Source organism: Eulemur rufifrons, chromosome 14 (assembly GCF_041146395.1).
Source record: "Eulemur rufifrons isolate Redbay chromosome 14, OSU_ERuf_1, whole genome shotgun sequence".
NCBI lineage: Eukaryota > Metazoa > Chordata > Mammalia > Primates > Lemuridae > Eulemur > Eulemur rufifrons.
This window is the reverse complement of record NC_090996.1, coordinates 33,189,118-33,205,037: the sequence shown is the minus strand read 5'-3', so window position 1 is coordinate 33,205,037 and position 15,920 is coordinate 33,189,118. Positions and strand designations below refer to the sequence as shown.

Genomic DNA, 15,920 nt, shown 5'->3' with positions numbered 1-15,920 from the left:
GGAGCCTGGATCGCCTGGAACCTACTGGAACAGCCTGTGCGGCAGCTGAGTTGGACACCTGGAGCCCACGTCCAGGATGGGCAGCTGGAGGCCTTCATGGGGACTCGGGCATCCGGTTGCCAAGATGCAGTCGCTGCCCCCTCTGTCGGGGAGGAGGAACATCTGCCTGGATCTGCACGTCCCCCCACATTGAGGGTCCTGGGGAGGCCCTCCCCCGAGATCTGAGCCTGGCCTGTTTCTGCTGGGGGTGTCCCAGGGCTCGGTGGTTTTGGATACAAGTGCTTTTCAAGAGTCCAAACCAGGAACCCCCGACTTGACGGGTCCCAAACTCTGGTCTCTGGTAAACTTGGTTTTGAAAAACTGAGTACGTAGTTGAGAAAGATTCAAGCTGTGCAGATGTTTTCAGGGAGAACGTCGAGGCCTTGTTTTACTCTGCCTGCCCCCTCCCCCATCCCTCCGAGATTCCCCGGGAGCAGTTTGGTGTGGATCCTTCCAGACCCTTTTACTCAGAGTCCGTCTGTGCCCGCCAGGCTGGCCCTGCTTTGCCTTCTTACTCGATGTCCTCGGGAGATGCCTCGTTCCCTTGGCAAGGCTGGTTCGTCAAGTAACTTAGAATATTTCCTGTTGTAAATGTCTGGTAATCCTCATTGCACACGTGTTTACTGCCATTTACGGGTGCAACAGACAAAAGGGAGCCCGGGAAGTTTGCTGGCTCGCTCTGTGGCCTGCGCAGAAGGAACAGTGCTGTCCGTCCGCTGGCTGTCCCCGAGACAGCCTCTGTGCCATGGCCTTGGGCTTTGGTTTTCTCATCTGCAAAAGATGATAAACACGCGTGTTCTCCCATCTCTGATGCATGTGTGAAGAGAATGAGGCTCTGCTTGGACACTCTTGGAGTCTTCCCGAGGAAGAGATGGCTGGATCTTTATTTCTGTGGCTGTTCATCTCTGTGTTCAGGTCACCTGGACACCTGTAAGCAGGACAGTCCAATCCCCTGGGCAGAGGGGAGGTGACCTGCCTGAGCCCGAATCCCTCTCCATGGTGACAGTAAACAAGGGGTGGTGGATGACTCTGTGTTAGCCGTGTTGAGGACTGCTCCGGAGGCTCCGAGGCCCTGGGGTCCCAGAGTGTCACTGGAGTTTCTAGGCCAGTGTCAGGCCCTTTGAGCATGGCCACAGAAGGATTTTCAGCCGTTCTGCTTGGGAAGGCCTTCGCGTGTGGCTCTTTGTGTGTGAACAGCTGCCTGTTGTGCCTGGTGATGACACCACTGAGCACAGTCCCTGTTGTCCCCCGAGGTGGGGGTGGGGAGGTACCAGCATGGGGACTGAGCCATAGTTGGCTGTGGAGTCTGCAGGTTTGAGCCCCAGCTCAACCACGATGAGCTTGGCGTGGGAGCAGCATTTGTCCCTCTCTGGTTGGGAAACTGGGTATGGAGGGGAGAGCCCAGTGGGTGTGCTTATTCCTTGTTTTCTTTCATCTTCGCAGCTTCCTTCTTGTCTCTCACCCTGTTGTGTTTTCTCTCTTTTTCCTCCCTCCGTCTTGGCAGCTCTGTCTGCATCTTCTGGTCCTGAGCTGCATGCACACACGTGTACACAACGTGTGCCACATGCACAAACACGCACACACACAGCAGCACACAGCATGTGTATACATGCACATCTCTTTTTTTTTTTTTTTTTTTTTTTTGAGACAGAGTCTCACTGTGTTGCCCAGGCTAGAGTGCCGTGGCGTCAGCGTAGCTCACAGCAACCTCAAACTCCTGGGCTCAAGCGATCCTCCTGCCTCAGCCTCCGGAGTAGCTGGGACTACAGACATGTGCCACCATGTCCGGCTAAATTTTTCTATATATTTTTAGTTGTCCAGCTAACTTCTTTCTTTTTTTTTTTTTTTTTTTTTTGAGACAGAGTCTCACTGTGTTGCCCAGGCTAGAGTGCCATGGCGTCAGCCTAGCTCACAGCAACCTCAAACTCCTGGGCTCAAGTGATCCTCCTGCCTCAGCCTCCGGAGTAGCTGGGACTACAGGCATGTGCCACCATGTCCGGCTAAATTTTTCTATATATTTTTAGTTGTCCAGCTAACTTCTTTCTTTTTTTTTTTTTTTTTTTTTTTGAGACAGAGTCTCACTGTGTTGCCCAGGCTAGAGTGCCGTGGCGTCAGCCTAGCTCACAGCAACCTCAAACTCCTGGGCTCAAGCGATCCTACTGCCTCAGCCTCCCGAGTAGCTGGGACTACAGGCACGCGCCACCATGCCCGGCTAATTTTTTCTATATATATTTTAGTTGTCCATATAATTTCTTTCTATTTTTAGTAGAGATGGGGTCTCGCTCTTGCTCAGGCTGGTCTCGAACTCCTGAGCTCAAACGATCTGCCCGCCTCGGCCTCCCAAGTGCTAGGATTACAGGTGTGAGCCACCGCGCCCGGCCAGATCTTACAGTTTTTATCAGTAATAAACTGAAATACTAAAAAACATTGAAAATGTGTCTCTATTTATTATTTATTTCTTATTTCAGTGTATTATGGGGGTACAAAAGTTCAGGTTATATATATTGCCTATGCTCCCCCCATCCCCCTGAGTCTGAGCTTCAAGCGTGTCCATTCCCCAGACAGTGCACATCGCACTCACCATGTAGGTATGCACCCATCCCCTCCCCCCACCCGAAAATGTGTCTCTTAAGTGGATGGGCTACTTTTTCCTCCTGGTAATTCATGTATTCACAGTTGAATATAACCTTTTGCTAGAATGATACGGATTTCAGCATCAATTCTAATTCTGTTTCTTTCTTTTTTTTTTTTTTTTTTTTGGAGACAGAGTCTCACTTTGTTGCCCGGGCTAGAGTGAGTGCCATGGCGTCAGCCTAGCTCACAGCAACCTCAAACTCCTGGGCTCAAGCGATCCTACTGCCTCAGCCTCCCGAGTAGCTGGGACTACAGGCACGTGCCACCATGCCCGGCTAATTTTTTCTATATATATTTTAGTTGTCCATATAATTTCTTTCTATTTTTAGTAGAGACGGGGTCTCACTCTTGCTCAGGCTGGTCTCGAACTCCTGACCTTGAGTGATCCACCCGCCTCGGCCTCCCAGAGTGCTAGGATTACAGGCGTGAGCCACCGCGCCCGGCCTAATTCTGTTTCTTAAGTTGAGAAACCTTGATCACATAAACTGGATGGGAATTAACAAGATTTTGATATGTAATAACTTCTAGTTCCGAATTATTTACTAAAAATTCACATAAAGGTCTAGTATCAAAAAATATTAATGATTTTTCAGCTGACAACTTAAGTCCCTCCAGTTTTTTTTTTGTTTTTGAGACAGGAGGTCTTGCTCTGTTCCCTGGGCTGGAATACAGTGGTGTGGTTATAGCTCACTGCAACCTCAAAGAACTGGGCTCCCAAGTGCCACCACGCCCAGCTAGTTTTTTCTATTTTTAGTAGAGACAGGGGTCTCACTCTTGCTGAGGCTGGTCTCAAACTCCTGGCTTCAAGCGATCCTCCCGCCTCGGCCTCCCAGAGTGCTGGGATTACAGGCGCGAGCCACCGTGTCCAGGCTGGCTGCTGTTTCAATGAACACTGCACACATCTTGGCAGACTACGACAGGTGGCTCTGCACTGGGCTCTCTCTGACTTCCGGCTGAGGCCCTCTCCCTGTTGTGTGATTCAGGCTCGAGGTTGGATGGGACAAAGGCCAACCGAGACTGAAGCTGAGCTCCAGAGAGAGGGTCCAGAGACCCCCTGTATTAGGCCTTGGGTGCCTGCCCCACCAACACTCCGCAGACCGTGGTGGCCCGTATCACCTTTGAAGACTGCGCAGTCAGATGCCCTGGTGATTTCATGTGGGCTGCGTGGGCGTCCCAGGTGATGTGGGAAGGCGTCCTTCGCTCACTTGGATCTCAGCTCTCCTTTTTATTGATTCAAAAACTCCGCATTAGTGCGTGTTCAATGCAAAGACGCTAACTCAGCTGTGGTCCTGCCTTGTCATCTCTGCACGCATGTCCCTGGTGGCCTCGTGGGCGCTTCCTTTCAGACCGTTCTCTGGGTCCTTAGAACTTGTCTTACACGCATGTAATCGCGTGCGGGTTTTCCCCAAACAAGATTTTGATTTTCAACACATTCAGCTTATTTACTAGCGGATATTCCATGGCGGTCATTCCATGTCAGTGTGTCAGGTCTGCCTGATTCTAACAGCTACATGACGTTCCACGAAATCAGGGTCTTATATTTGTTTAGTTGCTGCTTCGTTTTTTTTCTCGCTGCAGTTGGTTCTCACAGGTTCCTGTCCTGCAGGGTGGGCTGGGGTTGGGGTTAGGGTTGGGGTCCCGCCTGCTGTTCTGCCTTACATTATCTGCCATCAAGACCAGTCAGGCTGGACTCCTGCTTCTGGGCCTCTCCCTGGGGAGGAGCCTCCCGGCCTCATCGCCTTGGCCAGGTGGCCGTGGCTGTGCCCACTGTAACTGGGGCTGTAGTTCTTAGGCGCCCAGCGGTCCCTGTTGCATAACGAGGCTGAGGGACATGGTCTGAGCATCCACAAATCCCCAGGCCCCATGGTCACCTGGGCCTTCCTCTCAGGGCCTCTGTGCCAGAGGGACGTGGGGACAGGGCAGGCATCAGGTCAGGAGGCACAGGGGGACGATGTGTGCTCGGTTCTTTGAGGCTGACTGGTGTTTGACACCTCTCATCCCTTTCCTCATGGGAGGAAGGCAGAGTTAGTGCCTGAGGGTACCAGGGACGTCATGGGAACCATTTCTGGACTCAAGTCCTCTCGGGGGGGTCGGGCGAGGGTGCGGTAGTAACCCAGACCATGCGGTTTTACCCATGGCCAGTGCTGAGCTGAGAAAGGACGCTGGGCCTGGGTTTGGGGGTGTGTGGGGGACACTTAGTCTGGAGTCAGGGAATGTGTGAGGATTTCTGGGCGTGGCGGTAACAAATGATCATTAACCATGGCTTAAAGCAACTTGAATGTTTCTCTCACGGTTCCAGAGGTATCTAGAGACACCTTGGTGTCAATAGGGCCACTCGGGGCGGGGGGGTGGGGGGGGCCTGTCTTGTCTCCTGCTCCTGGAGGCTCCGGGTTCCTTGTCCTTGGCTTGTGGCCGCATCACTGCAGTCTCTGCTTTCCCTGGTATCCAAATCTTCTCCTTTCTTTTATTGAGACACTGGTCATTGAATTTAGGGTCCCCTAATTCACTATGACCTCATCTTAACCTCATCTTAACTTGATTACATCGACAAAGACCCTCTTTGTAAATAAGGTCACGTGTACAGGAGATGGGGGTGGAGTGGGGCTAGAACGCGTCTTTGTGGGGGACACAGCTCAGCCCACAACAGGAGGAAGTGGGGCAGGAGCTGAGGCTTCCCGCTGAGGCTGTGAGCAGAGAGGGTCCAGGAGAGGGAAGGGCCGTCAGCAGGAGGGCCAGCCCGTGGGCCAGCGGCTTCTCCCAGGACGGAGTCTTTCTCAGGTTGGCTTCTCAGCCATGACATGTTCCCTCTGGGCTGTGTTGAGCCTGAAAATCTACAACTGTGTTTCCTTTTTTACACAGGAAACTACTTTGCTTCGCACTTTTTCATGGGAGGCGAGAAATTCGACACCCCCCACCCTGAAGGTTACCTCTTTGGCGAGAACATGGATCTGAACTTCTTGGGCAGCCGCCCGGTCCAGGTGAGTCTGAACAGAGCTGGCTCGTGGGGCTGCGGGGGTCAGAGGCTCTGTCCCCAGCCGTCTGTCCCTGCTGGGGGGGTGGGAGGCTCTGTCCCCAGCCATCTGTGTCTCCCCTGTTGGGGTGGGAGGGCCCTGTTCCCAGTCATTTATGTCCTCATTGGGTGGGTGGGAGGCCCTGTCCCCAGCTGTCTATCCCCACTAGCAGGGCAGGCAGGCACCGAGTCACCCCAAATGGGCAGAGCTCCCGGCAGGCCTGCAGTTGAGCTGGACATGGGCGTGTGACTGGAACACGGCTGGCCTTAGAGGCCAGACGGCCAGGTGCAGGTCACCGAGGGACAGAGCAGCCACATTGAACTGGTGCATCCAGGCTGCAGGGGCTGCAGAAAGGTACAGATTTGATTCCAGGCCTCTTGGGTGACTTTCTTTAAAAAGCAAAAAGAACATCTACATTCCATGGAACAATGAGCAAGAGACATGATCCACAGGAGAAGTATAAACAGCAAATGTTTTTGACTAGTTATCAAAAGAGTGCACATTCAAGCCTGGCTGTCCATTCTTTCAACACTGATTTGGCACCTGCTGTATGCCTGGCGTTCTTCCAGGGGCTGGGACAGAAGGCAGACCCTGCCCCTGTTCCCTAGCGGGGTACAGATGATTGACAATGGCTGAATGATCAAAAGAGAGGGACGGAGGGTAGGCCCCACGGAGCTGTGGCTGAGCCAAGCCATGGTGGGCAGGAAGGAGCCTCCAGGAGGAGCAGGAAAGCAGGGGGCTGGAGAGAAGAAGAGGAGGTGAGAGGGCCCATAAACCCTCGGGCGACGATGGCAGAGGCTCGGTGGGAGGCCTCTCTCTAAGGAGACACTGGGCTCCGTCTCCCTGAAGTTGCTGAGACCCAGGGTGTCCCTTGGGCCTGGCAGGGTCCTCCAGACCAGGATTTCCAGGCCGTCTCAGCCACTGGGCAGCTGCGTGACATGGAACTTTGATCCTGAGGCTGGGGGGGGTGGGGCCGAGTACTGCCCACTCCTGCCTGTGGGACCAGCAGGGAGCCGTCCTCGGGGTCAGCAGGAACAGCAGGCTTGACTCTGCCGTCTGTGCAGCCCCCCTGCTGCCAGGGCCCGGCTCCTGCAGGCCTTCTAGGTCTTTCTTACAACTTACCTCGACACCAGTGTGGACTCACCTGCAGTTGTAAGGAATCTGAGGTCCGTGTGCCCCTCGCCAGTTTCCCCAGTGACAACGTCCTGTAGAATCCTGCACAGGGTCAAAGCCTGACGCTGCCGTACACAGCCACATCTTCCACATGTCACCAGCTTTGCAGCCACTTGTGTGTGAACCTGCCTAAGCCTTTACCGACTGTTCTTGTCATATGAATCGACTGCCTCGTTCAGAGGCAGCGGCAAGCATCGCGTCCCACCACCGGGATTGAAGCTCGAGACTCCAGCCTTAGCCGCTGCGGCCCCCCCATCCCTCTGGCCAGGTGGAGTTGCTGAGGGTCCTCCCTGGAACTGGGGACGCAGCTGAGAGGCCAGATTCTCTTCAGGGCGGCGTGATCCTGGCTTCCCCATACCAGCCACACTGGGTATGAAAACAATGTACCCAGCATCGACACAGCCCCTTTTGTGGGGACAGAGCCCAGGAGACCGGCCGGGGCTGTGAGCCTTGCGCTTTCTGTCCTCTGCCACTGGGAGGCCGTGACCTGGGGTTGCTTCCTGCTCTTCCCTCCTAGTTTCCCTATGTCACTCCCGCCCCCCACGAGCCGGTGAAGACACTGAGGAGCCTGGTGAACATCCGCAAAGACTCCCTCCGGCTTGTGAGGTAACCGTTGGTCCTGCCCTGGGGACCCTGAGGCTGGAGCCCTGGGGCGCCTGGGGCTCTGTGGGACGTACCTGGGCAGGGGTTCCAGGTGGATGCTGGGAAGAAGAGTGGGCCTCAGGTGGGCCCCCTGTGGAGCCCGAGGCTGTGAGCAGGGCCACAGGAGCCCAGAGCTGCCCCTTGGGTGAGGGTGGGAAGGGGCAGTGGAACTAGATCCTTTACACCAGGGTTCTCAGCTGGGCGCTTGTGCCCCAGGGGACACTGGGCTGGGGGTGGGTGCTCCTGGCCTCTAATGGGTGGAGGCCCGGGTGCTGCTGCACCCCCTGCCGTGTACAGGATAGTCCCCTGCAGCCCAGAATGGTCCAGCCTCGGACTTCAGTAGTTTGAGAAACTGCTTTAAACCTATAAGATGTGCGGCATCTGGGGCCGTTTCTAAACCCACAGGATTCATCCCCCTTTCTGTGGGCAGAGGGGGAAGGTGAGTGCTGGGTTGTTGGGCCTGTTGTCCAGGCGGGAGCTGGGCCTCCACGTTTGCTGGAAAAGTGAGGTGTGTCCAGCAGCTGCCTCCGTGGGCCCCGCTGTGTGGGGCAGATGGTGGCTCTTACAGGCTGTGACCCCCTGACCTGCTGCCTCTCCGCCTCCCTCGGGTAGGTACAAGGATGATGCTGACAGCCCCACCGAGGACAGCGAGAGGCCCCGGGTGCTCTACAGCCTGGAGTTCACCTTCGACGCCGATGCCCGAGTGGCCATCACCATCTACTGCCAGGCGGTGGAGGAGTTCCTGAACGGCAGGGCCGTGTGAGTCCCGCCTCGGGCTCCTCTGAGAGCCTCCTCCCTGGCTTTTTGACCAGGGTGGGGAAGACAGACTGTTTCTCTTACTGCACGCTCAGCACTTCACCAAAGCGTGGGGCATTTCCCACAGCAGGTCATCCTCGGTTCTCTGTGGTGACACTGGTGTCCTCTAGGTCACGTCAGTTCTGACACTGACTTCCTGGGGTTAGCACAGACCCCATGGGCTGAGGGCTCAGGCCCACAAGGCGGCCCCCACTTCAGGTGCCAGTTGCCAGTCCCAGCTTGTCACCTGTGCTGCTGACCAAGCTAAAAATCAGGGTTCCCAAGGCCCCCACTTGGGCCTGGGAATTTGCACAAATGGTCCACAGAACTCAGGAGGACACTTGCCTTACCTTTCTCGGTGTGTCACAGGGGTTAAGGTGAGCAGCCAAGTGCAGAGGTACGTAGGGTGAGGTGGGGGCGAGGGGCGTGTGCCCTCTCCGGACACACCACTGTCTGTGCACAGCAACCAGGAAGCTCTCCTGACTAGCTCACAGCAACCTCAGACTCCTGGACTCAAGCGATCCTCCCGCCTCGGCCTCCCAGAGTGCTGGGATTATAGGCGTGAGCCACCTCACTGGGCCAACCTTGTAGTTTTATTGGAGGCTTCTACACATAGGCATGATTCGCTATTAACTCCACCCTCCTCTCCCCTTCCTTGGAGGATAGGGGTGGGGTGGGGCTGAAAGTTCTAGGCTTCTACTTCTGGCCGGGTCACTGGTGACCAGCCCTATCCAGGAGCCCCAAGAGTCGCCTCATGAGAACAAAAGATGCTCCTGTCACCCAGGAAATTCCAAGAGAATAGGAGCTCTGTGCCAGGATCCAGGACAGAGACCAAACATGTATTTTTTTACTATGTGACAAGTATGTATTTGAGCTTTTGGAGACTTTATGTGAAATAAGTTTGAAACCTGCATCTTCAGTAGGACCTGGGCAGAACTGCCTGCAGCCTGCAAGGGCAGGTGGCCCCCAGGGGCCTCACCGACGGGTGGAAACGTGCTCATTTCCTTCCCTCGCTGGAGTACAGCGCTTGGTGGCCAGGTGGTTGAGAGCCCAGGCCTGGAGTCCTGCCTGCCCTGTGGCTTGGGCAGAGGAGCTGGGAGCAAGTGTCTTGCACTGTGTGTGCTTTTGTACTGTGTTCATTCAAAGAAGGAAACAAACTCAGCACCTTGTGGAAAGGTGTAGCCAAATCCGGGAAGGTAGCGGAGACGTCAGGCAGGTGTGGGCTCAGGAAGAATCGGCCAGGAGTGACCTGGGCAGAGATGCAGCATGAGCCGGGCGAGGCTCCATGGCCATGTAGGGTGCTTCCTGGCCCCCACCCAGAGGGAACCCCAAAAGCTGGAGCTGGGAGGGACAAGCAGTGAAGCACAGAGGGGTCCTTGCCGGCCGCAGCCTCACTGCCTTCCTCCCCGATGCCCCAGGTACAGCCCCAGGAGCCCTCTGCTGCAGTCCGAGACCGTGCACTACAAGCGAGGGGTGAGCCAGCAGTTCTCCCTGCCCTCCTTCAAGATCGACTTCTTGGAGTGGAAGGACGACGAGGTGATTCCAGCCAGGCCCCCCCGCTCCCCTGCCCTTCTGCCGGATTCTCTGTCCTTGCGGGTGGGGGCCGGCGCCGTGGGGCCCGTTTGTTCAGATTCCTCCGCAATTTTCTGGAGCACCAGACGTGGCCGCCCAGAGTCTGGCGTGGGGCTGGGGCTGAGTGTCGTGCAGCCTGGGTGACCAGAGGCTGACAAAGCAGCCGTCACAGAGGCTCCAGTCCTGGGCTCCGGTTCCCTCTGTGGTTGTCGAGGCCATGGACCGTAGTATGGCAGCTTCCCTTCAACCTTTGCCTTTATTTTTTCCTAAATTGTGCCGTGGACAGGTTCTACCAGTACTTACAGGTGTCCTGGAGTCCTTCTGCAGGCTGCAAGCTGAGTGGCGTCTTCACCAGCCCCTCTCCCGCTCTGTCTGTTGCAGTCGGAGCCACGCGCTCCCTGCTGTGCCCTGTGCCTTGCTTCCCAGTGTCCGTCTGGTCTGGAGCTGGGGGCTCTGGTGTACTGGTGGACCCTGGCTATGAGGCCGGGAGGAGACATTTCACAGCTGGCTCCTGCCAGGCCGAGTGAGCCTGAGAGCTCGGGCGAGACCCGTGCGGGTGCCAGCCGCCCCAGCTCCCCCTCCCCTGGGCAGCGGCTTTCCCCACGGAAGCCCCCTGCATCCTTGCATTACAATAAGCCTCTCCGTGAGGCTCCCTCGGGTGGGCAGTAGTGTCCGTCCTCCCCCAGCATCCTGTGGGAGACGTGCCCGCTCTCACGCGTGACTTGGGGGTGACGTGCAGCATGTGTGCTGAGCTCTCGGGAGCAGGAGTTTCTGGAGGGGGGTGGTCCTGGCTCCCTGTTTGTCCCATGTTCCCTGGGGCACCTCGCCCTCCGTGTGAGGGGGCTGGGATGGGCATGAGCTGTGGCTTTGCAGAGGAGGCGGCCAGCATCCCGAGGGGCTGCAGCACCCGGCCCCGGTTCCACAGAGGGAGTTGGGGCCCGGATAGCCCCATTCGTCCTCGTCTCTGTCCCTGTGCCCAGCACTGGGCCCGCCAGGGTGAGTCTTCGGTAAGGGTTTGCCGAGGAAGCCGAACAGGTGTCCGTGAGGAGCGCAGCCCTGGGCTCCGCTGACCGCTGGCCAAGCTGCATGTGAGCAGGCAGAGTCTTCTAAACGGTGTCTTTGTCGGGACTTTTGGTTGCAACTGACAGAAAAACAACTCAATCTGGCTTCAGAAAAGAAATTGGGGATTTATTGTTATAGGCTCAGAAAAGGCTGCATGGCTTGAGGTTTCTTCCAGGGCCCGTGTTACGGGGATGGTGTCTCTGTCACACAGCCTTGCCCCCTCCAAGCTGGCTTCGCTCTCAGTGCCCAGCATGGTGACAGTCCCGCCCAGGTCCAGGAGCACTTGGAGGCTGTGTGCCTTCCCTTCGGGGCCCCTGCTTGGGACTGAGTGTGCTGTCTTCTGGCCAGACCACACGGACCCAGAGGAGGAGAGGTGGTTCCCCAAGGAAAATCAGGATGCAGCCACCTGCAGAGGCTGCGCCGCCGCTGGGCAGGTGGAGAGGACAGCCGCCTGTGCCTTCTTGGTGGGGTTTGAACAGGGTGGGGAGGAGTCCCCTAGTGGGTCAGAGTTGGTAAAAGAAGTACAGAGTTTTCTAGGGTGGCATTGGTGGCCTCTCCTGGGAGCAGGGAGGATGTAGGTGAAAGGCTGCGAGGCCGACCCAGCTCTGCCGGGTCTCTCTATAAGCCTGGGTGAGCCCTGCAGCCCTCTGATCCTGGTTTCCCTTCCGTAGGCTGAAGCCAGAGGCAGTCCCTCCCCCAGGGTGGCTGTGCAGAGTCTGTGATAGGCTGTGGTCACCGCCCGCTTAGGAACCATCATGTACACCTCCCTGGACCATTGGTTTTTATTCTAACTCCAGCAAAACACACCTGTCAGCATTCAGTTTGTAGAGTGCAATGAGGGAAAATGCAAATCACTTGGAGGCACCTGTGTCAGCAGCATTGCTGGGGCGCTGGGTGCTGTTCCGGGCACGGGGCGTAGGCTTGGGGGTGGGGTGGATGCATGGGGAGGTGGGGAGCACAGGGCTGAGCTCCACTGTGACACTCTGCAGGGCGGGTGGATGCTGGAGATGGACTGTGGGGGCTGTCCCCTCCCCGTGGGTGGTCTTGCCTAAGCAAGGCCTGCTGCTCCAGGCTGGAGGCAAAGGGCCTGGGCCGCGCCTGCCAGACCATTCCTCTTAGGGATTTTATCCAGTTTTTGTTTTGTTCTGTTTTTTTGAGACAGAGTCTCACTCTGTTGCCTGGGCTAGAGTGCCGTGGTGTCAGCCTGGCTCACAGCAACCTCAAACTCCTGGGCTCAAGCGATCCTCCTGCCTTAGCCTCCCGAGTAGCTAGAACTACGGGCATGTGCCACCATGCCTGGCTGATTTTTCTATGTATATTTTTAGCTGTCCATATAATTTCTTTCTATTTTTAGTAGAGATGGGGTCTCGCTCTTCCTCAGGCTGGTCTCGAACTCTTGAGCTCAAACAGTCTGCCTGCCTCGGCCTCCCAGAGGGCTGGGATTACAGATGTGAGCCACCACGCCCAGCCTGTTCTGTTTCTTAACACTTTTATTGTATTGTGATTCACATATTACACAGTTGGCTCATTTTAGGTACAATCAGTGGGTTTTAGTACGTTTCCAGAGTTTAGTATGTTTTCGTCCATTCTTTTAATAAATCTTTACTGAAAGATAAGTCTTGATTTTCTGCCCAGAACAAGCACACACACATGTCTGTTGCTTCTCCGTGGCAGACACTGAGGGCGTGGCGCTGATAGCCGGGCAGAGTGTCCGTGCTCCATGGCTCTTGTCCAGCAGGGAGTCGGGGGCAGGTGACGATCCAGGTGGCTTTCCTCAGCGTGATCAGCAGAAGTGATGCAGAGAGGCGTGGGCTGAGAGAGTGTTCATGGGGGCGGCCACTCTTGGAGGCCCAGGAAGCCCTTGATACCCCAAGTAGGAATGGGTCCGCAGGGCTCCGTGAGGAGTGAGGCCAGGCGGCTACTGGGCCGTGGGGGTGGTGGGGCCGTGGGGGCTGTGGGGCCGTGGGGCCGTGGGGCCGTGGGGCCGTGGGGCCGTGGGTGGGGGAGCAGCTGTTAGCCTGAGCACGGCAGGGGCGTAATGAGAAACATGACAAGCCACGTGGTCTCCTCCACTTTCCTTCTGTCGTATGGGGGGGCCAAGTCAAGCTTTTCTACGGAAAGTTACACCGTTACCTGTGACCCAGCACTTCCGTCCGTCCCAGGGCGTGTCCCCGAGAGGGTGAAAACGCAGATTCCCGCAGACGCTGGCATGTCTCGTTCACAGCGGCACCGTGCGCAGTCGCCAAGCAGGAGAAGCAACCGCGTGCCTGCCAGCAGGTGCACGCACAGAGCTGCGGGCTGTCTGTACCGCGGGGTGTCACTCGGCCACACGGAGGGAAGAAGCACCGAGTCACAGTGTGGCACGGTGAACTTTGGAAACGTGTGAAATGAAAGAAGCCAGACACAAAAGGCCACGTGCTGTGTGGTGCCACTTGTAGATGTCCAGGAGAGGCAGATCCGTCAGGGCAGAGCAGACCGGTGGGGGCCGGGCTGGGGCGAGTGCTCCCGGGCGTGGGGCACCTGTGTGGGGTGACGAAAGGTTCCGGCAGTGGCGGCGCTGACTGCGTGACATTGTGGGTGTGCGTAATGCCTTTAAACGTGGTTAACATGGCAACTTTTATGTTACGTGTATTTCACCACAAAAACCCCCAAAGGTGCCCAGCCGGGCATTCGCCTTCCCTGCCGTTTAGACCCTGGTCCTCCCGGTCCCTCCCTCTGGCCCAGCTGGCTCGGCTGCCGAGGGTCCTGAGTGTTCTTGTCTCTTTTCCCCTCAGTTGAACTTTGACCTGGACCGGGGCGTGTTTCCAGTGGTCATCCAGGCTGTGGTGGATGAGGGAGACGGTGAGTGGCGTCGGCAGCTCAGAGGGTCGGGACTGGCAGCGGCCTGGGCAGCCGCGGGGGCCCCCGGCAGAGGAGGCCGAGCCCTGGAACAGGCTCCGGACTGTGTCTCGAGGCCGAGCGCTGGGAAGGTAGGGAGGCCTGGTGGGGCGGGCTGCTGTGGCCCTGACTGCTCTGTCCCCCTCCCCCTGCAGTTGTGGAAGTGACTGGCCACGCCCACGTGCTCTTGGCCGCCTTTGAAAAGGTAAGTGTCTGTTCCCCAGTGTTCCTAGGGCCTGGGAGCTGGGACCAGAGGGGTGGCCTTTTGAGACTAGAAGCCTGAGTGTGAGGTCAGGGCCCAGGGCAGGTGGGAGATTCCCGTGTGCTTCCCAGGAGACTGGTCATGAGACTGAATGTCCCAGCAGGAGGCATTTCAAAGAGCCTTTCAAAGGCGTTTCAAAGAGTATAGTGAGGGAGAATGTTCTAGACCAAGGCGAGCCCTACAGAACTCTCTAGAACTGTGGTTCCCAACGTCTGGGCCTCGGACTGCTATCTGCTGTTAGGCACCAGGCCCCATAGCAGGCTCTGCTCCTCCCCTTCCTCCCCCACCTCTGTGGAAAAATTGTCCTCCATGAAACTTGGGAGCCAGGCGCACAGCAGGAGGTGAGTGGCAAGGAGCAAAGCTTCATCTGCATTCCCATCCCTGCTCCCATCCCTCGTCACTGCTTCTGGTTACTGCCTGAGCTCTGCCCATCCCCTCACCCCCATCTGTGGAAAGCGTGCCTTCCCTGAAACCTGTCCCTGGTGCCAAAAAGGTTGGGGACCGCTGCTCTAGAAGCTGCCGACGTGGACTGGGGTGCCCACAGGAGGGGCTCCCTGCCACAGACTAACTCCACTGGGTGCGGAGATGTCGTCGCTGTTGTCACCTCCTCAGGCCATGGCCCTTTCCCACCGGGCTGTTCCCTTGGGTGTCACCTGAGACCCATCACAGTCCCACAAAGGCCCTCTGCTCCTCCCTCCACCTGGCTGCAGCACCCTGACCCTGCAGGCTGGGTGGCCTCGCTCCCGGCAGGAGGCCTTTCCTTTGCTGGGGGCAAACACCTGCTGTCTGCTGTGCTTATTGCTTGATGCTCCTGGGGGTGGAACTGGCTATGTTCTCAGAGCCCAGCGTGACGCCTGGTAGGTAGCAGACGCTCAGCGAAAGCTGGCAGGATGGATGAGGGTCTGCCATCTGGCTGGTATGGCCCCAGGCCCATGTGTCCCTGTACACAGAGAACCTTGCTGGAGGTAGTGGGGTGTCCCAGCGTGAGAGTGCACCCTCCCCCCACCGTGCGCTCTGAGGTCCGTCTGCACTGTGCGGTTGAGTCTGCGGTTGAGTCTGCGGTTGCAAGTGTTCTCAGCGCCAGCCTGTGCCCCAGAGCGGCACATGGAGCAGGCACAGCTGCTTGCTGGGCACCCCCCTCCCCCACCCTGCATGCTGCTGAGCCCCCAACTCCCTCCCCTGTGTGCCCCTGCAGCCCCTGAGAGCTTCAAGTGCAGAGTTGGGCTCTGTCCTGTGGTCTGGGTCTTTCCAGAGCTCCCCAGGGGCGTCCCTATGGCTGGGTCAGGGTCCCTCAGATCTGTTCATCTTGTGGCGTGGCTAGGTCTGTGTTCTCCCAGGGCCGGGGTGCTGACCAGGCAGAGGCTGCCTCCTCCCTGCTTAGCGCTGGGCTTGGCCGCCTCAGTCCCCGAGCTCTGCCTTGTCGAAGAGATGGTGACTGTTGACACATCTCTGGCTGAGGCAGATGGTCCATCTCTGGCAAACAGACCAGTCTGTGCTTCCAGTTTAGAGCCCAGTGAGAAACTGCTTTATATTTGGAGTCCAACATTCTGGAAATCTCTTTTACAACCCACCAGCCTCACCAGAAAATCCTGAGTGCTGCTGGTCTTGGTTGACTCCGAAGGGATAATGAGTGTTATTGCAGGATCTCAGATCTGATACACCTTCATTAACCTTGTCGAACTCTGAACAGAGTATTTCCCTGGACGCCACTGAAGGCGTTCTATTTGGTTCTTATGTTTTTAGGGCTCTGAGCGTTGCTGTGAACGCGTGTGTGTGCATGCTCTTGGGCTGTTTTCCTAACTAAACCGGGCCCTTTGAGAGCAAGCACTTGTTTGTCCTAAAGTTTGCTGTGC

At 57.0% G+C, this 15,920-nt stretch overlaps 1 protein-coding gene across 6 annotated transcripts in view; it reads left to right on the top strand.

The window, feature by feature from the left end:
* MGRN1 (mahogunin ring finger 1) overlaps positions 1-15,920 on the top strand; it is a 47,102-nt gene that overhangs the window by 14,474 nt on the left and 16,708 nt on the right. For all 6 annotated transcript variants that reach the window (XM_069486983.1, XM_069486982.1, XM_069486981.1 and 3 more), the window contains 6 exons: positions 5,533-5,651; positions 7,375-7,463; positions 8,112-8,258; positions 9,713-9,830; positions 13,703-13,769; positions 13,961-14,010. In XM_069486983.1, coding sequence (XP_069343084.1) covers positions 5,559-5,651; positions 7,375-7,463; positions 8,112-8,258; positions 9,713-9,830; positions 13,703-13,769; positions 13,961-14,010 — 564 coding nt within the window. In that variant the 5' untranslated portion in view covers positions 5,533-5,558. The remainder of the gene's footprint in view (positions 1-5,532; positions 5,652-7,374; positions 7,464-8,111; positions 8,259-9,712; positions 9,831-13,702; positions 13,770-13,960; positions 14,011-15,920) is intronic.